Raw genomic sequence first — 26,515 nt, forward strand, 5'->3', positions numbered from 1 at the left:
GGAAGCGGCGGGCGGGGGGAGCGGGCACGGGGGGGCAGAGCGAGCGAGCGCCCGGCGAACGGGCCGGGGACGCGGCGGCGGCGGCAGCAAGATGGCGGCCAAGTCGGATGGCGGCGGCGGCGGCGGCGGCGGCGGCGGCAGCGGCTTCGCCCAGCTGCACAACCTGGACGAGGCGGCGGCGGCCACGGGCGGCGGCGTCGGGGCAGCGGCGGCCGAGGTGGCGGAGGAGCCGGGCGCAAGCAGCTCCTTGCACATCTGCCACTGCTGCAACACGTCGTCTTGCTACTGGGGCTGCCGGAGCGCCTGCCTGCGGAACCTCTTCGGGCGGGCCGCCGCCACCGCCGCCGCCGAGCCGCTGGCCCCGCGCCCCCCCGCCGCCGCCGCCGAAGGGCCGCCGGAGGGCGGCGAGGCGGCCGAGCGGCCGTGGCTGGACTGCCTGTGGATCGTGCTGGCGCTGCTGGTGCTGCTGGGGGATGTGGGCACGGACCTGTGGCTGGCGCTGCACCACTACGGCCGGCGGGACTACGTGTGGTGCGGCCTCACCCTGGCCTTCGTGCTGCTGCCCTCGGTGCTGGTGCAGATCCTGAGCTTCCGCTGGTTCGTGCAGGACTACACGGGCGGCGGGCTGGGCGCCGTGCAGGGGCTCAGCAGCCGCGGGCCGCCCATGATGGGGGGAACCGCGGGCCGGCGTGGGGGACCCGCCGGCGGGGTAGGAGGAGCCGCCGGCACCGCCACCCCCGGGGCGCAGCGCCTCTGCAGGATCTCCGTCTGGGTCTGGCAGTCCGTCATCCACCTGCTGCAGATGGGGCAGGTCTGGAGGTAAGGGGCGGCCGGGGACTCCGCCGTGCCCCCGGCGGGGCGGGCGGCGCGCTGGGTCGGGGACCGCGGCCGCGGAGGGGCGGGAGCGGGGACTGCGAGCGCCCGGTGCGAGGGGGACGTGAGGCAGCGTCAGCCCCTGGTCCATGGGGGATGTGGGGCACCGTCACCTCCTGGTTTGAGATGGACGGGGACAGTGTCACCTCCTGGTTTGAGATGGACGGGGACAGTGTCACCTCGTGGTCCAAGGTGGACGTGGGTCGGTGCGCGCTGGCCGAGGAGGGGCTGCTGTAGGTGGTTGTCAGCACCTGGTTTGAGGTGGATGTGGGTGACTGTCAGCTCGTGGTCCAAGATGGGCATGGGTCAGTGTCACCCTCTGGTTTAAAATGGGTCACTGTCCCCTGGATGAGGTGGGGAGCTCTCAGCTCGTGGTCCAAGGTGGACATGGACCAGTGTCACCTCGTGGTCCACGGTGGACGTGGATCAGTGTCATCTCCTGGTTTAAGGTGGGTCAGTGACATCTCATGGTTTGATGTGAGTCAGTGTCCCCTGGACAAGGTGGGGCAGATGGGGGTCAGTGTCACCTCGATAGGCTGAGGTGGGTCACTGTCCCCTAGCTGAGGTGGACCAGATGGCCGTTGCTGTTACCTCATGGCTTGAGGCAGACGTGGGGCAGTGTCATCTCATGGCTTGAGGTGGATCTCTGTTCCCTGGCTGAAGTTGGACCAATGGGAGTCAGTGTCACCTCATAATTTGAGGTGGACATGGGTCACTGTCCCTGACTGAGGTAGGGCAGATGGGGGTTGTTGTCAGCCTGTGGTGTGAGGTGGACATGGCTCAGTGTCACCTCATGGTCTGAGGTGGTGGTGGTCAGTGCAGCGCTCCCCACGTGGAGAAGGAGGGGAGATTTGGGGGTTACTCCATCTTTCAGTGACGAGAGACCCAAAGGGAGGAGTGATTCCCACAAAATGAGCCTGGGGGCTGAGATGGGGGACATGGGGATTATTGTCACCTCATGGTCTGAGGTGCCAGTGCTCCCCATGGTGGAGGAGGTGTCAAGGTCCTCCTTGTGCTGAGGGGACATTTGAGGGGAAGAGAAGTTCCCCCAGAATATCTCTGTGGAGCTGAGGTGGGAGGAGTGGCATCGGTTGGTACAAGCAGGACATGAGATGGTGCTCCCCACGTGGAGATTTGGGGTGACCCCTTCTTAACTGAGAAGAACCCAAAGGGAGCAGAGATGCCGCCTCCCCAATGAGCATGTGGGGCTGAAGAGAGGACAATAGGGCTACTGTCACCTCACAGCTTGGAGGGGACACAGTTCTGTGCCCCCCATGGTGTGGGATAGAAGGGATTCTAGCTCCGTGGGAATGAGATGGTGCTCCACAGACATGGGGCAGGACGGGGAGGGGGATCATGGAGCTGCTCTTCCCTTCAGGACAGGCCTGGGGGGTGACCCTGGCAGTGGCAGCGCTGCAGTGGGAGGTCCTGTGGCAATGGAGGGGACTCACCCCACCACCCCCCTCCTGGAGCCAGGGGCAGCCAGGAAAGGAGCCCATGGAATGCAGGGGCTGCTCCAGAAAGAGTCTGCAGGGGGATGGACCCATGGCTGCCAAGCTGCCAAGCACTGAGACGTGCTGGTTCCAGAGGGTTGGTGTCCTTCTGGCACAGATCCCGTAGGGATGAGGGGTGAGGGTCTGATCCATCCTCAAGAGCCTCTCCCCAGCCAGTGGAGCAGGAGCGGGAGCTGCTGGCTCGCTGACTCCCCTTGAACCGAAGGAGCAGGTGGTGGGAGTGGAAAAATGCAGTGTGATGCCTCGGCTGTGGCTTTGGAGAAAGGAGAAGCCTCCTCCGTGGGGACGGCGGCGGTGGGGCTGTCAGTGTGAGCCTGAAGGTCAGCAATAGGGGCTGTTCCCGGCCGGAGAGAGAGGTCCTCGGGTGGAGGAGAAACTGGCCGGAGAACGAGTCTGGAAAGTGACCTCGGGCTCAGCAGGAATAAAAAAACATCCTCCAGTGCAAGCTGGAAATTACGTTATCCTCCCCAAAAAGAGAGGTGGGAGGAGGCAGGGAGGGATTCTCCAGGATGAAAGCCTGTGGATGCAAACACTGCCACAGAGATGTCGGGCTTACGGAAAGAGGTGGTGTAAGGACAGCTGTAAAAACCCAGCGTGGCCCAGCATCCTCTGAGCTGGGGCGCGGGTTGGTAACGTGGAAGGGGTGTGAGATTTGGGGTGGGGGTAAAGGGACAACTCTGGGTTGTGTCACAGGGTAGTGGATGCACCCCCTCCACATCATGGATGGGTCAGGCTGTAGGGAAGAGGCTCCAGATGGGGGTCGCTTGGCGTTTGTAGGTTTTAAAATAATCCTTAGGGATCAAAGATTTTTATTTTCCCAATTTTTTTTGAAGAAGCCGCGGGGGTGGAGAGGAGGGGATCTGCATGGGTAGGGTGCGTGAGATGTGTACGTAGGAAATAAGCCCATGCAATCATGCAGTGCAACAGCAAATACATATTTCTTCTGCATCTTCAATGTCATTTGTGCAGTGTTCAAAGCACATTTGTTCTCAACTTCTGCTTGGGGGTTTATTCTATTTTTATGGGTTTTTTACAGACGGGATTTGGGCTGGGGGGTGGCGGGAGGGGTATGTCTGCGGGTGGTGTGTGTGAGGATGATGAATTGGTCCGCGACCCTTTCTGCTGCTTCCGCTGGTACTCCCAAGTGCTGATCCTGTCAGCAAAAGCGGTTCTCAATGCAGATGCTCCTCTGGCAAGTTGGATTTTTCCTTTCTTGGCGTCAGGCAGAAGAAATGATTGTGTTTTAGCTGTGCACAAACACCCCATGCCATGGCACGCTTGAATGAGCGCATGGGGAGGGGGATGCCGAAGTGATGCCGGCAGGACAGAGGGGATGCATGTAGGGGGCTGATTTTTGGGTAATAGGAAGAAACAAAGCTCAAGTTGCCCAGACTTTTCTCTGCTATGCTAATGCAGAGGAAAAAACATTTGCTTCTGAGATTGTGCAGAGCTGGGAATGCCAAAGGGGACTGACAAGGAGTGCTGCAGCCCGGATCATGTTAGGTGAAATCAGGGACCTTTCTCTCCTGTTGATCTCTAATCCCACCAGCACCCAGCTCCCGCTTCTTAAGGCATGCTGGACAGCGTGGAGCTGACTCCCAGTATCTGACCAGAGCCAGAATTAACTTCCTAGGATCTGTGGAGCAGCCTCCACGAGGGTGTCTTTTTGCATTCCCACTACAGCAATTGCCAACGCCATTAAAATCAATCTCGGATGCAGTGATGGGACTAATACTGGAACACACTGGTTCGGCCACCTTTGCCTGCAGTACAATTGCTGCGTGCTGGGGAGAAGTTTAGACATGGGGATGGAGGAGGAAAACCTAGGACAAGTGTAAGTTCAGTGCGTAATGCTCTGAGCCTGGTTTCCTGTGGGATCACGGATCCGCGCTGCCGCTGCATGGAGCGTAACTGGGATCGTACCTTACGTAGGGGATGTCGTGGGTGTTGCTCAGCAGCTGGGAGTGAAACCGTGGAGAATTGGAGGGGGGCAGGTTGGAGTAGTACAGGAATTCTCAATACGTTAGGTAAATCTGCGTCTGGATTTTGAGGGATGACACAATTCCAGTGGCAGCTTCTTCTCGTAAATACTGGGAAGACTCGCCAATAAGATGGTGAATAAATAGCATTTTATGGCAGAAATATAAATATACATCGGGATCTTATTTTAGCAAGGCTGTCTCTTCATTTTGTCAGGACTGTGGGAGAAGGAGCTTGTTTTGGAGCAGTCTGGATGGGGGCTTTGTCTGTTTGTGTCATATTCAGAGAGTGGATCGTGACCAGGCAGGAGGGCTGAGGAGGCAGTGTGGGTGCTGAGGGGGGACTTAGTGATATTCCTGGGGTTTTTGTGATTTTTTTAGTTCAGCTGGGATCTGAAGGATGTGTTAATACTGTCTGTCTGTAGTGGCTGTTGGAAAAATAGTAAAAACATGTGTGTGTATAGATACATATATTTTGAATTCTTGCTGGAAGTAGTTTGATCTCCAATGCCATTCCCACCAATAAAGCTCAGCTCCTGGGGTTTTTACCTTCATAAACCGACAGTATTCGCCTTGCCTCTCAAATCTTAGATTGTCTTGAGGACTTGAACAATTCATCCAGACTATCCAAAAGTGAAGGATGCCAGCTGGGGCACGTTATGCTCATTATAGAGGTGATGCAGTGCAAGCTGCCAAGGCCTGTTCCTTGGGGAGGGATGCTGTGGTTTTGCTGGGAACAGGGTGAAGACAGGGCTGTTGCTTTTGCTGGAGCTGTTCAGCCGTGTAAATTCAGGAGAAAGTAGAAGTTTTGGTGTCTTGAGTAGTGGCACAGGCTGTATGAATGACAGGAGTGAACTTCCCTGTCTGATGTACCTTTCCTTAACCTCTGCTGGAAGTGGGTTACTGGGTCATGGATGCTGCCCTGGAATAGGGGGTTTAGAGTGGAAAGTCCGATCCCTTGCGTTGTGCCGTGCTGTTAAAGCAAACATTATTGGATTCCATTGGATTAATGGGATGTGGAGCTGAGCTAAAATGAATGCCGACCAGCTGGAAATCTGTGTCTGTTAAACTATCAGTGATGGTGAGTTTTGGGACATGAATGTGCTCTATTTATGGGGTTTGTTATTATTCAAATCAAAACAGATTTGAATACAGATCTAGGAGGAAAACATTCTGTACAAGAAACCCCAGCAAACCACAACAGCCCTTGTCACTGTTGTGACATTAAAAATTGTCTTGTGTATGTACATGGTGAGAGATTCCTAACATTTAGGCAGAGAGTTGGCATCTTTTTTATTAGTGGAAAGACCAAATCTGTGAGCTGTTCATCTTCGGAGGTGGAAGGATGAATCAATGGGTTTAAATGGAATATGTGGCATTTAATGACTTTGTGTTGAGTGGATTCAGGCTCTCCTAAAATACTTTGTCTGGGATGAACTTTGTGAGTTAGAGAGACATTATTTTGAATAGTTTAGACATACAGGCAGCTACAACTCTGAAGTTCTCTGCCAGAATCCCTCAAAAGTGGAAGCCATCTGCTTGTCACACAGCAGATGAACCAGAAGCTGCTGACCTAATGCTGCCTTCTTGTCTTGGTTTGGGATGTTCAGCTCTGTAGAGCCTTTCTGTAAATTTACTGCCTTCCTTGGCACGTTGGAATATTTTTTCCAGCTTTTTCTGGTTAGCTTGTCTGGCAGCTGAGTTTTTCCTTTTAGCCAAGTTTTAACAGCTTGCTTTTATACTATGGAGTTTTGTCAGGTTTTGACAAGTTGGCAGAGGGAAGACATTCTGGGATAGATGATAAATATGTTCTCCCTACAAAATCAGATCTGGGGTATAACTTTTTATATTTTTTTCAAGTGAGGTTGTTCTCCCTTTCAAAAAACTTATCCATTCCACCCCCATTTCTTCAGGATCTCCATAAGGAAATACTGGGCTGTGGGTGTAGAGGTCCAACAACATCTGCAGAGCATGTAGGTTGTGAGAGAGTGGAAATAATAATAATAATAATCATAATAAGGATGGAAGAAGGGCTTTATCCCTTGAGTGGGGTCTCCATGGGTGGCGGGTGGTGGTGATGCTCCGTGTCTTGTTGAGTGGTTCCCACTAGAGGGGGTCCAACCACAGATGTTGGAGCGGATCTGCTGGGCCAACCTTGGGAGGGCAGAGAATTCTCCAGACCTTTCCTTGGGAGAAATAATATCCTGCCCTGACCTGCTGGGAACTGCCCTTCCCACGCAAACCAGTGCTTCTGCAGAGACAGCATGGCTTGGGCAGCTGGGGAGTGGGATTTAGAGGAGAAACTGGAGTTTGGTTTGCTCTTGGATGCTGTTGAGGTAGAGCTATGTAGTGCCCTGTGGTTGGGCAGTGACAGCAGCTCATCACCCCCCCGCCCTGGTTTTTGGGGAGGAGGAAAGGGAAGCTGAACTGCTTGGGTGACCTGACTTAGTTCTTACTGGAACCAGCATAAAATTTCCATGACTTTCAAGGTGAAGACACTGCTGCAAGGTATTTTGGGGACAGCATCTCCAGGAGTCCAAAAACTGGAATGGAACCCAACTGCTCTGAATGGAATGGAACCTAAATGCTCCCACCCATGTGGTCCTTGACCACAACATCCCTTTTCAGCTGTTCAAGCTGAACTCCAGGAAAAACAGCTGTTTGTTTTGTTCCCACTCTCCCTATGGCTTTATCTCTAATGCCAGTGGCAGCCTGACAGTGCCTTTCCTGGTGGAGGGGAGGCAGGGTGCCAAAGGAAGGAGGGAAAGATGGCTCACCATTTTTTGTGTGTTAAAATTCCTGTATTTTCCACCTTTCCAGACACTTCCATTTTGCTTTCAGCTGCACTGAGCCAGCTTTATTCCTTGCAGTGGTTCTCCTCTCCGAACAAATGTAGGTTATTCAGGGAGCATTTCTTTTAATGAAAAGGATGGAGGAAGAACTGATGGTGATAAAGCATCTCTTTGGAGGAGAGCTGCTTGCTCTGCCTTGAGACTGCAAGGAGCAGAAATGGGATGTCAAAAGTATAATTTTCCGTGGGGAACGAAGGTGAGCCTGTGGAACAGTCTGGATCCCTCACACAACTTCACTCTCTACTTGTTTTGTTTTATTTCCCTTGAATCCCGACTTAATTTTTAGCACCTGACTGTAGTGAAAATCAGCAATAGAACTAGGCAGTGTTTTAACACCTGGAAGCTTTTAGGCAGGAAGAATTGTGAGTCAGAGTAAGGCTTTGCTAGAGAGAAAATTAAATTGTAATTAAAGGCGTAAGCAAAGAACATGTGCCAAATATTGTCACTTCATTGACCCACCTTCTTCTGATGTGCTGGGATTCAGAATGATGGCCAAGCCTATTGTGATGCTTTAGGGCACCGAGATGCTTTTCCAAAGAGGATCCCAAGAAAATGGGGAAAGAGCTTTCCAGGGGAGGAGGATCTTTAGAAAATCCTCTAACCTAGCAGCAGTCTGATGGAGGGAGGAACATGTTGTATCTTGAACCCTGTGGAGTGGAATTGCTTGGTCTTTGCAGGGCAGAACATCAGGCACATCCCATGTCCTTTAGGCTGCAGTGTCAAAATGCTCCCAAAATCTTCTGGACTGTGAGACTGAGCATTTAGCTGTGTCCCAGGAGCAGCCCATTGCATCTATCCATGGATGGATTTTTATTTTTATATTTTTTGTCACTCTCTCCACTTGGGATTTACATTTCCAACCACCCTGTATTCCAGTTTCAGCCTGTGTTTGGTTATATGGAAATACTGTAGCAGAGGAACCACATTCACAGTGCTGAGGAGGAGTCTCAGGAGTTGCAATTTGTCTATCCCTGAACAAATTTCACTGATCGACTTTCATTATTTCAGTATAAATGGGTGTTTTAATCCTTACTTCCATATCTTGAACCAGGAAGAAAATCAAATCTTGGCCAAGAGACAAAAAAAATAGAGCAAAAGGCCATCTCAAATGCATCCCCAAAACTATAATGGGACCTGAAGACTGTGCTGCTCCTCACGTCTCCTTTTTTTGGAGAGCTCAGGTTCACCTCTGAAATATTCACAGTCTGTCCTTAAGTGACTTCAGCTGCACAGAAGATCTTTTGCAGAATTGGCAGCTTTGTTGAAACCTTCTGTGTTCAAGCTCAGAGCCTTTATCATGACCTCCTCTTCCTCTGCTCCATTCTGATTTTGTTTACCTGCAGCAGGATTTTGGCATCTCACAGAAATATCCCTGTGTTATCATGAAATAGAATCATGTTGTAGAATGGTTTGGGTTGGAAGGGACCTTAAAGCTCATCCTGTTCCACCCCCTGCCATGCTCAGGGACACCTTCCACCATCCCAGGCTGCTCCAAGCCCTGTCCAACTTAACCTTAAACACTTCCAGGCATCCAGGGGCAGCCTGGGTCAGGGTCTCCCCACCCTCTCAGGAAAGAATTTCTTCCGCGTATCTAACCTAAATCTCTCCTCTTTTGGTTTAAAACCATTCCCACTTGTCCAATCACTATCTGTCCATGTAAAAAGTAACTCTTCCTATTTTTTACACACCCTCTTTAAGTGTCCCCCTTTGTACAGGATGGGCTGAGGGAATAGGCATCTTCTCCCTGTCCCAAAACCCCATGGGAAATAGGACTAAGACAGAAATCTCTCCTAAATGCTGCCTCTGTGCCCTGTAGATGGTCAGTGAATGGGCACTAGGAAAACCAAGCCTGTTGTGAACAGGTTTAAATGGACACTGCAGAGGTCTCAGCTCATGCTGGAAAACTCCTGTCAGCTGCTGAGCTACATCACCTTTTCTGCTTCACAGGTCGGCTTGATGTGGGAGAAGTTTCCCATAAAACCCTCACCATTTTGGTAGAACTCTTATTAAAATCTCATCAGGAGCCATGGTGCAAAAGGCTGGCAGCTGGAGCTGCCTTTATCACTTTGCTAATTAAACCTGTGGGAAAAACCCAAACCTGAGTGAGGGAGGATCATGTCCAGCTGCCAGAACCTCCCTCAGCTCATGGGGTTCTGTGGGGTTTTCTGTAGGGGCAGGGAGCAGGATCATATTTTGCTTCTGTGATGGACACTGGACATCACATCTCTCCAAAAAAGTCCAGGAGAGATGAGCTCCCTCATCCTTCCAGTAAGGTAGCTCAGGATCACCTACTAAAACAGGGACATGTCACATATCCCTGTGAGTTTAAAGAGTTCTCGTCTCTGGGAAAACCACCATTCTCCCATTTTCTCTTGTAAAAAAAGATAACTCCTCATGCTTGGATCCTCCACACAGGCAGCCCTGGATGACAGGATGGCAGGAATACATTGCCTGATCTACCAAACACAGAAGACAGCAGTAAAGCACCAGGAGTGGTTTTGAGTTTGGGATTGGAATTCATCCCAGTTATGTCTAAGCGAGGGAAAAAAGAGCAACGGAGGCCGATGTTGTTGAAGTAAAAATTGTAAAGAGTGGTAAAAGCAGAAGGCATTTAAATAATGTAAACAGTCTGGCATGGGAGGAAGGATGGGAGGCATTCCAGAAACAAAGGGAAAATAGTTTTAAAACATGGCTAAAAATACAGCAACTCTTGAATTCCAGAGATTATCTCAATTAGTGCTTTTCAATATATCTTTACAACAGAATTGTAGGAGTTCACAAAAGATAATGGAGGCTATGAGATACAGAGAAGTGATATAAATTTGTTTAATTAAAAGGATGAAGGGCTCCCTAAAATAAGATTCACTTATCTTCTGTCGCAGGGAAGAGCGAGGTTATATTCGGAATACTGCAGCTCATGGCACCGTAGTGTGGAGAAAGCATGGAGAGAGCCAAGGCTGGGAGGAAGAGTCCCTTCTTCAGCCTCAGCAGTTCCTTGCTCAGTGACTTTCAACAGCAAATCCCTTCCCATGGGATTTATGTGCTGTTAGAATAAAATGGGACGATTTTACATTTCCAAGAGGATTTTGTTTGATGTTCAGAGAGCAGGAATTGGACATTTTTGTCCAACAGAAAATCAAATACTCAGACATCAGAGCTTTGAGGGGCAGGCAAACATGGTTTAAGCTGGGAATCTGTGTGTATGGAGCTGTGCATGGATGTGCTTGATGTCCTCTGGCTCCAGAGGTTGTGGCACATGTCAGAATTTATGTCCAGCCTCAGCATTGCGTGTCCATCCCTTGGAATGGGGGAGAAGCATGCATGGATATCCAGCTGGAAGTGCAGGGGGAGACCATAGGGGCCAGGGAGGAGAGAAGACCCTCATCCAGATCTAAATTAAATTAACCCCCCTGGATGTATATTAATATGTTAAGTAGCACTAAGCTCTGTATCCCAGCTTAGCAATATTTCGAGGCACTTTATTGCTTTAATGGAGGGATAAAATAGAACCTGCAATTATAGTAATTTTTTCTAATTGAATATTTTGCTTTATTCTTTCCCTTTCAAAGCATGACTGTAAGTACCAGCCTTCATAACGCTTTGGAAATATTTATACTTTCCCTCTCTGGCAATGGGTGTAAATATGCTTTTTCTTGGGCAGACTGTTTGGGTCCCTTGTGGATGAGGAGCAGAACAGCTCTGGAGAGCAGTGGGCAATGCACCTTCCTCTGCTCCTTTTATAATAATGGAATTCTGGGATGGTTTGGGTTCAAAGGGACTCTAAGGATCTTCCAGTTCCAACCCTTTCCATGGGCAGGGACACCTTACACTATCCCAGGTTGCTCCAAGCCCCGTCCAGCCTTGCCTTGGACACTTCCAGAGTTCCAGGTGCAGCCACAGCTTCTCTGGGCAACCTTGGCCAGGGCCTCCCTACCCTCACAGGAAATATTTTTTTCCCAAAATCCCATCTAACTCTACTGTCTCTCAGTTTAAAGCTGGGACACACTTGTTTCCCATCACTGGAGAGGGGGGAATGTGATGTTGCCACTCTCAGTGTTTTCTGTCATCCTGCGTGGGCTTGATGTGAATGTCAGGTGTCTTTCTGATTAATTTCTTGTCCGTGCAGGGATAGTGGACAATAACAACTGTTATTACCAGGCCATGTTCTGTGCAAACAGATGAGATCCTTGTTTTCTGCCACCTAAACTGAGTTTGGGGTGGAGGACAGGTAAAGCACCTTTAGGATTCTGCTGGAGCAAGATGTAGATGGTTGGTAAAGGCAAAAGCTGAAGGGCAGAGTCCTTGCCCAAAACCAGCCAGGTGAGGCAGTGGTGCTGACAACAGGGACGAAAGGGTATTAAACTCGACAGCTGACGGTGTAATTGGGTGTCAGTTGAGTTTTTTGAAGTAGCCATTTTCAGTGGCAGCTCTTCAAACTGAAGTTCCTCCCTCCAGCTCAAGCCTCAAGCAGGCAGCAAAATGCAGCTAAATTAACATAATAATTACGTTGTGCATTTCGTGTGCTGAATCTCAGGTTTAAAGAGGGAGATTTGCTGATACTTCCTCCATGTGATGGGATGCTATCAGTTGGAGGCTGTTGCAGTAGCTGTCTCCTCGTCTAAAGGGGACTTTTGATCCAATAAACGGCTTATCTCATGTAGTTGTCCTTTCATCTAGCGTGGGTGGTGTGTGACGGCTGATGGAAGGCGCAGTATTGTGGGTCGTTTATGAATATTAATTAGAAATGGAAATAATTGGGAACAGTGTGCACCGACGGCTCTCCGAGCACCACCGGCTGCAGAAATCCATCAGTTCCTCCCTCGTGGAAGACCCACAAATGCAGGGAAGACGCTCACGTTGGGGTGTGAAGTCACCACACAGAGTCTGTCACGCCGACACGTTGGCGATGCAGCGGGAGGTTGTCTCGGGGCTTTATTTCCCAGCGTTTTTCACGGCTGAGCTGGGGAAGGAATGATTTCCTTGGGAGAAAGAAGCTGCAGCAGTGCCTTGCCAAGTCATGTGCATCCGAGCCGGGGCCGGAGCTGGAGGTTGAGGCTGTGCCTGGGCACGTGGCTGTGCCGAAAGGCAGCGCGATAAGGCTTCGGCGCCCTTGTTTTAGTGAAGGACATGCTTTGCTCCTGAATGCTTAATCTTACCTTAGTCCTTGTCACTCCGGGCCCACTGTCACACACTGACGTAAATGCATCGTGCCACTGACGCCAGGAAAGGCTCCAGCCCAAATTTGTTGCAGCTCGCTCTGGGATGATACCATAGCCCTTCAGTGAATCTCAGAATGGTTTGGGCTGGAAGGGACCTTAAAGATATCTCATTCCAGCCCCTTGCCATGGGCAGGGACACCTTTCCCCTTTTGTGGTTCCATCTCAAAGTCCAAACATGTGCACTGATCAAGGACAGAGCCCCCTCTTCACCTCTCTTGCCAGGAACTCATCCTCAGTGGCCACATCTCCTCTTGGGAGCTTGGTAGTGGCAGGATTTGCCCTCTGGCCCTGAGATGAGGCTGGCACAGTGTGGCTATTTCTGTCACGTTAAGCTTTCTTGGCTTTTGGGAGAGGGTGGCTGCCTCCAGGATGCCAGCTGGGAATGGTTCTTCTTGAGAGATGCTTCTTGAGGTGAGGGCTTGTAGGTCCCAGGGATGATCCTGTGCTGGTTGAGCATTGAAGGCAACAGCCTAGTGGGAAAGAGCCCAGAAGGATGCAACACATCAGAAGGAAAACGTTCCCATTACTTAAGGTTTTTATTTTCTTAGGAGAGTGTGGTCTTGTTTTTCTAAGCTGATGAAGGTGTATCCAGCCTGTCAGAGTCTCCAACAAAATCCACCTCTAGTTTTGGGACATGGCCATCAGATTTACCTGTTTGGGACTAAATTTATTTTAGGACTCCTGTGCCTGCACCAGTATTGGAGGCCAGATGCCTTCATTGGATTAGATTGTCATTGTCATCTTTGGGAGAATTATATTCAGTGGGCCACTTTGGAATTGATGCTTAGAGGTGAATCCCAGGTGAGGAGAGCGGAGAAATGCCTGGACATGTCATAAATCATGGAATGACAGAGTGGTTTGGGTTGGAAGAGACCTTAAAACTCATCCAGTTCCAGTCCCCTCTGATGGGCAGGGACACCTTCCACTGTCCTGGGTTGCTCCAAGTCCTGTCCAGCCTGGTCTCAAACACTTCCAGGGAATTTAGCTGAGACCTGAACACTCATGTCCCTGTGGACTCTCCTGCTCAGATGCTGGTGGAGGAGGACGTGGTTTGTTGCTTCTGCAGTTCTCCAGAGTGCTTTGCTCCTCGGGGAAGACCCGCTGGGGTTAAACTGGGAGCTCAGGACATGCAGCCAGCCGAAAGTGTGCACTTCTGGGGTGACCCATCATCACCCACACCCATCCCGACTCTAATTTGTGGGTTAATTTATTTTTAAAGTGAGCCAAGTAATTAACTGCTTTCCTTTAAAACTCCTCGGAGCCCTTCAAACCACTGCTTTAAAAATGGGTTGATTATTCCGCTTTCTTCAAAGCACGGGGTATTAGGAAAAGTCGGCTCCTGCAGGCACGATCCTCTGGCAGCCCAAGGCACTCCAGGGGTGCTGCGCCGTGTCACACACGCTCAGTGTCACAAACCACTCGCCTGTGAGTGCCACTTGCTCTAAGTGGGGCATGGCGGCTGTCACAGGGCCGGCTCTGCCATCCGCACCTTCCCTTTGGAATTTGTTCCCTTCCCCCGACGTGGCCGGGGCTGGGTTCTTTGAACCAGCGCAGGCTTTGCTTTTCAATCGTGAGCTTTAGATCTGGGATAATAAAACATCAAAGTAAACCAGATTGTTGTGGATACAGAAAAAGAAAAAAATCAGGACACTCAGTAGGACTTCGGGGAGTAATAAATTTGTTCTATATTTAATCTCGTATTTATCGCAGTGTCAGTATGAGACCACTTCATTTTACTACTTTAACTGTAGCTAAGAATAACTGAATCCTTGAAATATTGAGAAAGCGGCTAATACCTGGTGCTAGCTGATGGGATCCAGCTTTAATAGTTATTGATTGGCTTCAAAAAGCTCCCAGTAATATCGCATTTGAGCTACTGTATGTTGGGAGTTCAAATCCTATCAGTTATTTAAGATTAGAAGTAATTGTAGATTTGCAGCTTAATCATCCCTCAGTAGGTGAAGCCAGCCAGGACTTCAGGTGTCATTTATAATTTTGCAAAAAATTATGGTTGGTCTGCCCCAGTTTTATTGTGGGAAAATCTTGGCATCCCTAAATTCAGACATTCTCCAGCATTTTCTCGGCTTGCTCTAAGATTGGTGTGGATCTTCTGATGGGGATGCAAAGCGCAGTTTGAAATCTGTTTGTCAGGCAGTGAACACAAGGGACAAATGACCCCTGTAGGGTTGGTTTTAGTGCTTGGTCCTTTCTCATAGTGCCCCTTGTCTCAGAAGGGGCTGAAAAAATCCACATATCCTTATAGGAAAATAAAAATGATCCCTCAGTAAGGGGAATGTCTTCCATTCAGAAGTTCAGGAGAGCAAAAAATCAGATTAAACATTGCTTTTGAGTACTGCCTGGGTAACCTGACATTTACCTGTGCTTCAAAACAGTACCTTTAATGATGCTTTATTACAGTTTGTGTTCTTAGTCTTTGTTTCACTGCTCTGGAGTTTCATAATTCCATTTATCAAAACATTGGGAGTTTTGTTGTTTCTTTTCTCCCTGGTATGGCTTATTGCACAATTAGAGCTTTGTTAAAGGCTCTCATTATTTTTTTTTTTTTTTGGTTGTGATCAAGCTCTGCTTGCAACGAACCACTGAATTTTCTGTTTGAACACACAGATCTCCCTGTAATTCCCCGCTGCTCCTTTCACTGGGAATCAGATCTTTGACATTCCTGGGAAGTGACCAAATTTTATCAGCAATGGCAAATTATTTCTAACTTTTATTTTTCTTGTTGATATTTAAGTGTTTTCTGAGAGGAATAAAAAGATAATTTTTCCAATTTCCTGGGGTTTTCAGGAGCTGTGTAACTGCAGCGGGGAGTTTGAATTCAGGAGTTTAAGTTGCATTTCTGGTGGCTTTGCCAACTTCTTTGCCTGGTACTGGATTATTTCCCCCTTTTTTCAGGGGATTAGGGGATTTATTTGTGAAGCAACACTCCTAACAAAGGTTAGGAGTGGTTCACACCTCCTCCGTTTACTTTGAATGAACTGCTTTTGCCATCCTGAAACTTATTTTTGGGAGGAATGGTGTGGAAATCATGCTTTTAATTTTGAATATTTATTTTGGAATAATTCTGCTGAGGAATTTTAAGTAAGAATTGATGAATGAGGATATACTAATTGAAAAATCATTATGTAGAGCCAATTCCCACATGGAATATGGGTCTCACTGGAGCAGAAAGTTGTTTAAGGATCCTGACTGGAGGAGGCAGGCTAGGATTGGGGAATTGTGCCTGGTTGGGATCTGGTGCTGGGTCCTTGTGTGCTGCTGTGAGGCTCATAAAGACCACTTAATTCTAATTAAGAATGAAAATGCACATATTTATGATCTTTAAGTTCCCTTCCAACCCAAACCATTCTATGATTCCATGATATTTAGAGTGGATATTCTGCCTAGCACTGCTCCTTATGGTCAGCAAAAGGGTCCTTGCCTTGCTGCCACTTTCCACTGGATATAGGATTAATTGGTTGTGTGAATTAACTGAGGACTAAGCTTCATTAGGCTGCCATTATTAGTGCGTTTTATTTCTTCCTGTCTTAAATCCTCCGTGAAAACATCTGTTATTCACTCAGAATAGGAGTCTGCATTCTTAGGAACAATTTCACCATCATAAAACTGGAAATTTTTTGCTGATCAGACTCCTTTAAATATACTTACTTCTCTTCCAGTTCTTTTTCCAAGAGGAAGCCTTTCAGTAGGACACTAAATCTGTGTTAGCTCTAAGGGCAAGTTTGAGTTTGTGTTTTTGCTTGTGAGGCAGGTGGGACTCTGACACCTGTCAAGAGCTCTGAGATGAGGTGTGTCTTGTCCTCCTCCCTTGGCATTGCCCCTCATCTGATTTCTGCTCTTTACCGTTTTTCTTCTGTGGGAGTGTGTTCAACTTTTCACAGAATTACTGAATTATGGAATCGGTAAAGTTGGAAAAGACCTCCAAGACCATCGAGTCCAACCTGTGACTGATCCCCACCTTGTCACCCAGCCCAGAGCACTGAGTGCAACATCCAATCATTCCTTGGACACCTCCAGGGATGGGGACTCCACCACTTCCCTGGGCAGCCCCTTCCAATGCCTGATTTTCCCTTCAGGGAAGAAATTCTTCCTGATGTCCAGCTTGAACCCTCCCTGGTGTAACTTGAGGCCATTTCCTCTTTTCCTGTCCCTGTTCCCTGGGAGCAGAGCCTGACCCCCCTGGCTGTCCCCTCCTGTCAGGGAGTTGTGCAGAGCCAGAAGGTCCCCCCTGAGCCTCCTTTTCTCCAGGCTGAGCTCCTTTCCCAGCTCAGTCAGCCATTCATCATCTGACTAGTGCTCCAGACCCTTCCCCAGCTTGGAAGGTATTGTTTTTTCAGTATTGTTGAAGTTGGTTGAAGTGTTTTATTTGGACTTTTTTTCCCCCAAACCCGGGGTTTCTGTGCAATCAGTGCCTTGAGTTGCTGTGGTCATTGTTGCTTTTACACTGAGTGTCTCCAGGGCTGGGCTACTCACTGCATTTATGGAACTGAGTGGCAGAAACCCAGGAGCTGCAACTTTTTATTAACCACAGGATCAGAGAATTGCTAAGCTTGGAAAAGCGCTCTAAGAGCATAGAGTCCAACAGTTCCTTCAGCACTGCCAAGGCCACCACTGACCCATGTCCCCAAAAGCCACATCCACCCAGTTTTTAAGTAGAACCAGAGATGGTGACTCTTGCTGTCCTGGGCAGCCCATTCCAAAGCTTGACCACCCTTTTGGTGAAGAAATAGTTCCTCATTTCCAGTCTAAACCTCCCCTGACCACCACTGACCCATGTCCCCAAAAGCCACATCCACCCAGCTTTTAAGTAGAACCAGAGATGGTGACTCTTGCTGTCCTGGGCAGCCCATTCCAAAGCTTGACCACCCTTTTGGTGAAGAAATAGTTCCTCATTTCCAGTCTAAACCTCCCCTGGCACAACTTGAGGCCATTTCCTCTCATTCTGTCACTTGTTATGTGGGAGACTAACCCCCACCTGTCCACAACCTCCTGTCAGGTAGTTCAGGCTTTAGAGTTTCCTTTGATCCATGTTAATTTTCTTGGATCACCTAAGAAATGAGATATCCGTCCGAGGCTGGCTCTCCCTGCCCTTCAAGCATCATCTCCTAGGGTTACCTCAGAAACTTTCAGGTTTTTGGAACTTGGGTGCCTTTGGCTTTTTAATAAAAGACAGGATTCATGATAGAAATGCAGCTTAAAGGCCTGACAAACCAAGGCTGGTTTTACTGAAAGTGGTGTTACTTGGTTTCAGAAAAGCCTCCTCACAGGAGCAGGGAATGACCATGAAAATTCACCATCCCAGACATAAAATTTGCTCCCACCTCCTTTTGCCCATGATTCTCATGATTACACTGAAATTATTTGCCTATCAAAGGGTATCTATTATTCTTTCTAATCATAGGAATAGAATTAGAAAAAGGAATTCCTGCTTTAAATGAGGCTGTTTACCCAGTCCTGTGGCACAGCCGTTATTTTCCTCTATGTGCGTTCCAGTTCAGCCACAGCAGTGAAGTGCCAGATGCATCTGAAACCTCTGGATTCAGTCAGCAAAGTCAGCTTTTGTCAGTTTATGATCTCACACACTTTTTTACCCCCCACAGGAGTTCTGTTACCTGATAAAGTTGTCTCTCTTCGGGTCAAACCAGTGGGATTATCTAAATGAGGCTGTCTGGTCTGCCGTCCTTCCCAACCCGGCTCTGCTCTGCCTTTGATGGGGGCCCTTCCTGGGGTGTCCTGCACTTGTTCCACCGTGCCTTTGGTGAATTAAAGAAGTAACTGCATGTCCTGAATGGTTCAGGGCTCAGGGTGACAGGGACAACCAGCTTTTGTGCACAGCTCCCTGTGATCTGTAATAACTGCTGGAATTAAAGGAAGGAACCACAGAGCAGCAGCAATGTTTGGTGTTTTTAAAGTAGTTCTGATTTAAGTGTAAAATATCTTTTTTTGAACTTCATCAGTTCCTGAAAACAGTTCACAATGCTTGAAAGAGCCTTTCTGGCACTATAGGAAAGTACCTTCAGAGATCTCAGGCCAAAGCACTGTGCAGCTCATTATCTTCTTTCTGATGGTGAGCAGAAAAGAGCACAGCTGGCCCAGGAAAAGAGGTTGGATCTGGTACGTCCTGATTTTCCTCCAGGTTCTCGTGCCATCAGGTGGCATTTGTGGCTTTAAAAGTTTCTGAGCAGGAGGTAGTGTGTGTTTAATAGCCCACGATGAATGCTTTAGTCCTTTGAGGGGTTTTGGAGCTTGGCAATTTTTTTTTTTTTTTCTTTTTAAATTTTGCTTTGCTTGGTGTCTCCTTGCTCTTTTCATTAAGAAGATTCCCACATATGGATCTTCTAGTGGGAGGTTCCCTGCTTATGGCAGGGGATTGGATCTGAAGGATTTTCAAGGTCCCTTTCAACCCAAACCATTCTGATTGATGATTTTGTGAATTCTGAGGGCTTGAAACTGTTTTCCTGCAAATGCTGAGAGTGGGACAATGACAGTTGTTTTATTTGGGGCTTTTTTGGGAGGTTTGGTTTGTTTTCATGCAGATTCCTCTGTGGAATTGGGATTACTTGAGCTTTACACATAGTAAGTTATCCTGAGGAACTGAAACCAGTGGGGTGAGTTTCTGCCCCTTGCAGAGAGAGAAAATACCTGTGCAACAAAAACCTTTCCATAGATTAATTGTGGACACTCTTTATTTTTTAGTGAAGCAAGGTACTGAATATTCCAAAGTCAGTTTTCCAGCTTCAGTGTGGTGTCAGTGTTGACAGTTGGATTCAATAATATTTTTATTGGGTCATTATGTTTTGTGTGTATTGGACTTTGGGAATATGTATAGAGAAAATACTCTTGTGCTGTCAGAATTTTTAGTGTGAATGTGTTATTTACTCTGCAGTCAAAAGGTGTTTCAGTGAGAGGGATTTTATTGAATCATAGAATCCTGGGATGGTTTGGATTGAAAGGAGCCTTAAAGCTCCTCTAGTTGCAGCCTCCTGCCATGGGCAGGGACATCTTTCTAGAAGGTAAAATTACATTTTTAAAATGCCTGTATTCTCTATAGCTGGTGCACAGAGAGCTGAGCTGTGAAGAGGAGGGAGACCCAAGGAAAACAGGACCCCCTCCAGATCAAATCCTGTCTCCCTCATGGGATGCTCATGCTGATGAACAGAAGTGATTTTACACCAGGAACAGCTTCAGCAGCAAAGCTCCTCTCTGAGATGAGTCATTAGTTGTGTTTTCTCTCCTTTTTCTCATCTTTTACCACTTGGAGTAACTCCCTGCAGGCTCTGGGGAGAATTGGTCCCCGCAGATTTCTCTGCAGCAGATTGTGATCCCGGCACTGAGATGTACAGCGAGATTTGAGGAAAAATCCTGGAAGGGGGCAAGGACTGAGAAGGGAGAGCGGGCATTGCAAGGAGATAGCTTGGCTAAATATTTCCTGAGTGGGTACCAAGGGGTGTAATAACGACTGATCTCAGCAGGGATGATTTGAAAAGAGCAGCTCATGTCTGATTTCAGCCTCTGGATAACGTGGTTGGCTCATGCCGTGGAGCTGGCAGTGCAGGAGCAGCTCAGGGAGAAGGTGGAGAGCTGGTGGATGAATGGAGGAATATCACTGCTTCAACAAGAGGCAGCGTGAAGTCTTGTGTGAAGTTCTGAGTTTGTAAGGGCAGGAGACAAAAGGAAAAAGCAGTTGAATTCAGGATCATGAGAGTTTTCTGTGATTCTGCATTGTAGAAAGGAAAATTCCAAGCAGCTGCAGCCTTTTCATTTCATGCAGTTAATGGCATTTTCCCATTAAATTAATTTATTTTCTCAAATCACAAATGGATCTTTAGGATGGTTCACAGAGGTTATTCAGTGCATAAAACTTGGATGTCTCTTCATACAACCATGGAATGGTTTGGGTTGGAAGGGACCTCAAAGATCATCTCATTCCATGCCCTGCCATGGGCAGGGACACCTTCCACTATTCCAGGTTGCTCCACCCTGGCCTTGGACACTTGCAGGGATCCAGGGGCAGCCACAGCTTCTCTGGGCAACCTGTGACAGGGCCTCCCCACCCTCACAGGGAAGACTTTCTTCCTATCATGTAACTTAAATTTCCCCTCTTCTAGTTTAAAACCATTCTTGTATCTCACCTGAAATGTGAAGCCATGAGCTGCAAGTGCCTTCCCAGCCCTTTGGACCACACAGCCCCCAGCCCTGTGTTGCTAATCCTCCTGCTCTGCCTGAGCCCTGAGCAGATCCCAGGGAGACTTTTCATCTCCAGCAGGATTGCAGGCCACAGACCTTGTGTTCTCCGGGATGCGAGCAGAGTGTAATATTGATTGGAATGCTTACTGTAGTTATTTATTGCCTTCATTAGCAGGGAAGAAATGAGAGACTATCACAGCGTATTAAGTTGTCCCAGAGACACCTGGATAGTAAATTATAAATAAACAGTCAACAGTGGAGTAGAACTGGTGGAAAGCTGGGATGGTCAATGTAGGGATCTACCAGCCAGGCTTTTTAAATCACTAATGTGCAGATTCAGCATGGTTATTGCTTCCTGTGGCTGGTAATGCTGTTTTAAGGGACTCAAGTGACTGGAGACGTGGTTTGACTGAGCTAATTGGGATCCAACTTCTCTTGAGATTCCTCTTCTCTCTAGCACAGCGCTGAGATTTTGGATAGGTGTTTTCATAGGATTTCATCAGAGATAAACCTCCCAGAACTGCTATTTTGCTGTAAACATGCCCTTCGAAGGAAGGGAAAGTCTGAGCTAAAATGATAATATCCCTGGATTGATGACTGGCTGGAAAAGGGAAGTAAAAATCTGGGTAGAATAAGGGTAATTCCTTGTCCATTTCCTTCCAGTTTACCACCAAATAAACCTATGTTATCCTGAGGGAGATGACTGTGTGTGTGTTGGTATGGGATTGTAGCATTTTTAACTTTTCTGGTTATCATGGTTAACTGTGGGAATCAGTGATCTTACAGATCTTTTCGAACCTTAATGGTTCTATGATTCACCCAGCACTCAGCTTTTACTGGAGCCTTTTGAACCCAGAACCTGCCCAGAGCCCAGTACTGCAGCTGTGGGGCCTTATTTTATAAGAAAAATAAAACTTACATGGCCAAAGGGACCTCAGAAAAAGCTCAGTGACAAAAAGACCAGTCGAAGACAGCCGAGTTGAAAGCGGCCAAACTTTTTTGGTTGCTTTTATTTGTATTAACTATAAAAAAAAACCCAACAAACATGCAGTTCTGCTTTACTTGAAGCTGCTGTGACTCGTAAATAAGCCATTGAGCGCTGTGCTCACAGCCTAAACCACTGGAGATGTATTTAAAGCCATAAACCCTGTTGCTGCACTTGTATTTTTGTTTTAAATCCTGTTTGTGCAAGACTGTTAATTTACACGGGGCTTTACAAACACAGATAAGAGACTCTCCCTGCCCACGTAACTCATTCTTAGAGGTCTGGGCATCCTAAATTAATGCTTTGTCCAGGTATTAGGGCATCCTTTCCTTTCCTTGTATATCCCTGTGAGCAATCCTTGAGCCAGAACCTTTTTGTGGACAGACATGCCTTCCCCCAAAGGAATTCTCATTCCCAGCTGGGCACTGGGCTCTGTTTTTTGGGAGTAATTTTGGGGTGGAAAGTTCAACACGCAGGGTTGTAGGAGCAAGCCCAGGCTTTCATTAATCCCCAGCTCCTTATGTTTGTGCATAAATAATACCTGAGTGTGACAAACACTGGTTAAGACATTTTGCATTTAATAATGACATTTCTTGGCATTTCCTCCTCGATTTGGGAAGGATCTTCTTTATGTTAGAGGCACGGGACTGCAGAGCATGGCAGATTTCATCTCCATCCCACTGGATGAGGGATGGAGCTGAGGATTTCCCCTTGCTGGAATATTGCTGGTGGTGTGAAGCACTTCAGGCAGCCTGAAAAGCCTGAGTGTTTCCTGCAGGAGAGTGTTGTGTTCTCCTGGTGCCAAATGGGTCAAAATCTCTGCCGTGGTGGTGGCAAACTGTGGAGTTGGCAGGGGAAGGAATAAATCAGGGAACGTTCTGGGGAGATGATCGTTAACCAGCATTCATGTGTAAAACGGCGTCTAGACATTCAAACACTGCTAATAGCATTTGATTAACCATTTTTGTTTTGTTCTTGCTCAGTGTGTTAATCACTGTGATTAAAATGCTTAGCCACCATGGAGCTAGGCGTTGGATAAATTAGGAAGTAAGCAAATCCAAACAGATGGGGCAGGGAAAATTAGTATCTCTGGCAGGGCCAGCATTAGACAAGGCAGGGCCAAGGAAGATTTAGGGGGAGACCCTAAATAATCTAAGAAAAGCAAATTTACATTTGCAGTGGGCCTGCTAGATCTCCCCACCCTGCTGCTCCTGTAAAGCTTTGACTCCTCAAGCCTTTTTCCTCTGCCTCTGGAACTCACCTGGCCTGTCAGGTCCCAGGATGCTACAGCCAGGTTTGGAATCTGCCCTCTCCTTTGCACAAGGACATCCCAACATCCTTGTGGGGCAGATCCTGTGTCCCCTGCTGCAAATCCTTGCAGGCAGTACTTATGAGAAGGATCAGCCACTCAATTCTGGCTCAAGACTGGCCCAGTTTCTACTTATTTGGGGTTTTTTCCCTTTTTTTTATAGCAATAGCAAAAGACTGTTGGTGATGTTTAACCCGTCCACCTCCAAACATATGTACGCACCATCCTTCAGTGGCACAATACTTTAAACTGCTGGGATTAGGGCTAAATCCTTGTCTGCTGCAGATTTTCAAGGAAGAATGAGGGCTGGAAGGGGTGGGAAGGGAACCTTGCACTACTTGTAAGATCAGGAGTTCGATGTCGAGATGCATCAAAATTAGCACCCAGTCCTGTAATCTCTAAAAGGAAATCACAGATAAAATAGGTGAGCATAGAGGTTTCTCTGTGGTAGATTTGGACAAAGCTGGAATTACCTGAAACAGGGATCATCCGTGGAGGGGATGGGGAGACCACATTCACAGCCCTCTCTGTTCTTCCTTCCCCTTAATCTCGTTTTCTGTGTAACTCATTTTCTGGTAGAGCTGTGAAAAACAAAAAATTAAATGGGTAGTTTTGGTGACAGCAGGTTTTGGCCTATTATGTGCTAGGATCTGTAGGTAGGATTTCCAATTTCCCCTCTAATCAAAAGGCTTCCTAAACCTTTCAGAAGTGCTCTCCTGGGATGACTGCACTCACAGAAAGGCAAGTGCTTTGTTTCTGCTGGTGTCAGTCTCTTCAAAGGTACCTGAAGCACAGCAAAGCCACCAGCCCAGTCCTGCTCCTCTCAGAGCATCACAGGGATATCCAGTGCCCAGCCCCTCCTTTTCCAAATGCTCCAGGCCTGAGTACGTGATAGTCCTGGGATATTACAGTGTGAAAAGCTGAGAAGTCTTGGAGTTTCCTCACAAGAAATGCTGAATTTAATCTGAACCGGTGTTCAATCACTGCCTGTGTGAGACTTTTCAGGTTAAGTTGAATTTTGTTCTTGTATTTTTGTTGTGCCAGATAGATTTTTACTCATAATCACAAAATCATTAAATGGACAATCCCCAGCAGAAATCCCATGTTAAATGATCTCTGAGGGTAAATTCCTCGCTCCTGGTACTCCTTTAAGACCCCCAGGCAATACTAAAACTCCTTAAAAGTTAATTCCCTCTTTGTTTGGATTTTTTTCTTGTTTCTGCTTTTTTTTAAAAAAAAAAAACTTTTCCCATCCCTTTAGTGCTTTTTCTTTTGTCCTTACATGGTCATCCAGGGGAGGTTTAGGTTGGATATTAGGAAAAACTTCTTCCCCCAGAGAGTGGTTGGGTATGGAACACGCTCCCCAGGGAATGGTCACAGCTCAAGAAGTGTTTGGTCAGTGCTCTCAGCCTCAGGGTGGGATTGTTGGGGTGTCTGCAGGGCCAGGAGCTGGACTCTATGATCCCAATGGGTCCCTTCCAACTCAGCATATTTTATTATTCTAACTCTTATTTAATATTTCTGATTTCCTTCATGACTAAGCACAGCAGTTTTCAAGCCTCATAAAAAACTTTGCTGCCTGTGCCTCCTTTCTTACGCTGGCCTTACTTTCTTCCTTTCATCTCCTTTTTTTTCCCCCTTAGGTAATATGCCTATTTGCAGGAAAGCATAGATAGGGCTAAGTAAAAATGTCTTTTGTATCTGAAATATATAAGAAGCCCTTAGACTCAACACTGTGTCTAAATATACCTGAAAAAGTTGGGCTTATTCAGCTCTCCTCTAAGGCGATTGAGACATGCGAGTCTCCAGCTGAGCGTGTTAAGCTCTGCAGTGACCACACTTCCAAATATTTTATTTGCAGTGTGTTAAGGTTTTTTCAGCAAGTGCTCTATTGTTATTGCCAGGAAAATGCTGACATATATTTTATGTAGCACATCAGATGTGATCCAGACTCGCTTTGCAGAGCCTGAGTAGCATTGCTACGGCCAATTGTTCGACACAGCATTTTGCTGCGTTTCCTGACATGCTTAATAAAGATATTTTCATGATTCTGGAGGCAGCCTGAATGCCATTAACTGCTGGCTTTCTGAGGAAGCACAAACGCAGCTCCTAATGCCAGGCTCTGCAGGTTTGGCTCAGCAGCCATCAGGTACCACTCCAGAGCATGGGAAAATTGAAATAAAAAACACTTTGGCTGGTTGGCATCACCTGATCTGCTTCTTTCTGTCCTGCAGACTGATTTCATCCATGGATTAGGGTAAGGCAGAGCTGGGGGTGTTTTCTCAGGGATGGGGATGGAGGTGGTTGAATATTCTGGCACACAGGAGACCTGGCAGAGGATCCAAGGAAAAGGTCTCTGTCAGCCTGTGTCAGGGTCCCTGTGATATCCATGTGTTGTCTTGGCAGAGTCCAGAGCCTGTAGATGTGCTGACCTTGCAGCCAGAACAGGAATTTGTTATTTCAGTAGATCTGGGTCTTGTCATCACTGGTTTATCTTGGATTTAATATTTTTTCACTTATAATCTACAGTGGATCTGTGGGGTGGGAGGTAAACAGGAAACTTGCACAGGAGTTGTTGTACCTGGAGGTAAATCCTAGAGGAAAAGAGCACTCCTCCCATGAGGAAAGACTGAAAGGAATGGAAAAAGAGAAGGCTCTGGGGTGACCATATTGACCCCTCAAGAGGGGACCCCATAATAAAGATGGAGAGAGATTATTTACCATGACCTGGCGGGACAGAACAAAGGGAAATGGTTTCAAAATAAAAGAGAGTAGGTTTAGAATGGATATTAGGAAAAACGTCTTCCCTGTGAGGGTGGGGATGCTCTGGCACAGGTTGCCCAGAGAAGCTCTGGCTGCCCCTGGATCCCTGGAAGTGTCCAAGGCCAGGTTGGACAGAGCTTGGAGCAATCTGGGATAGTGGAAGGTGTCCCTGCCCATGACAGGGGGTGGGATGAGAGGATCTGTAAAGATCCTTTCCAATCCAAACCCTTCTATAATTCCATGATTTATTCTCTGGTACCTGGTTTTGATGTGCTGGGAGAAAATAGTCTGGTGGTTGTGTTTTAAAGGATGGTGTTGATTCACACAGGGTGACTCAGGATGTCTCTGATCACTTAGGAAAGTGCTGAACATCCCTGTGGGAAGGGAGTAGGCTCACAGAACATCCCTTCCCACAGAGGGAGTATCTGTTCTTCAGGAACAAGCAGTTTTTTCCAACTTTTGTGTTTTCCTGCTCTGAATGTAAAGCCAGGGAATTCTTACTAGAAAAAAAAAAACCAAAAATGTTCATGTTTAGCTTTTGCTACCCTGAAGACTGCAGGAGAGGGAAGAAGACACTTCTCGCATGAGAGAGGTGTCCTTTTTGGCAGTGTGAGCTTTAAAGAAAGCCAGAATTACAGGAGGAGGATGGAGGCCAAGGGGAGGAGGTGGGATCTTCCATGCTCCCTTCACAGATCCCAAGGATGCCCCAGTTTGGTGGAGAAACTGAAGCAGGGGGTGGCAGAGGGTTGATTTGCTGCTCTCCATGGATCTGGATGGCTTCTGAGCAGCTTAAAATAAGCACTTGGAAGGTATCAT

At 47.6% G+C, this 26,515-nt stretch overlaps 1 protein-coding gene across 2 annotated transcripts in view; it reads left to right on the forward strand.

Annotated features, from left to right (window-relative positions):
- Positions 1-73: 73 nt before the first annotated feature.
- XKR6 (XK related 6) overlaps positions 74-26,515 on the forward strand; it is a 165,236-nt gene continuing 138,794 nt past the window's right edge. The window contains exon 1 of one of the 2 annotated variants that reach the window (XM_053937212.1): positions 74-819. In XM_053937212.1, the coding sequence (XP_053793187.1) occupies positions 92-819 (728 nt within the window). In that variant the 5' untranslated portion in view covers positions 74-91. The remainder of the gene's footprint in view (positions 820-26,515) is intronic. The other variant, XR_008429741.1, reaches the window with a different exon arrangement.

The sequence above is a fragment of the Vidua chalybeata genome, chromosome 3 (genome assembly GCF_026979565.1).
Source record: "Vidua chalybeata isolate OUT-0048 chromosome 3, bVidCha1 merged haplotype, whole genome shotgun sequence".
NCBI classification, from domain to species: domain Eukaryota; kingdom Metazoa; phylum Chordata; class Aves; order Passeriformes; family Viduidae; genus Vidua; species Vidua chalybeata.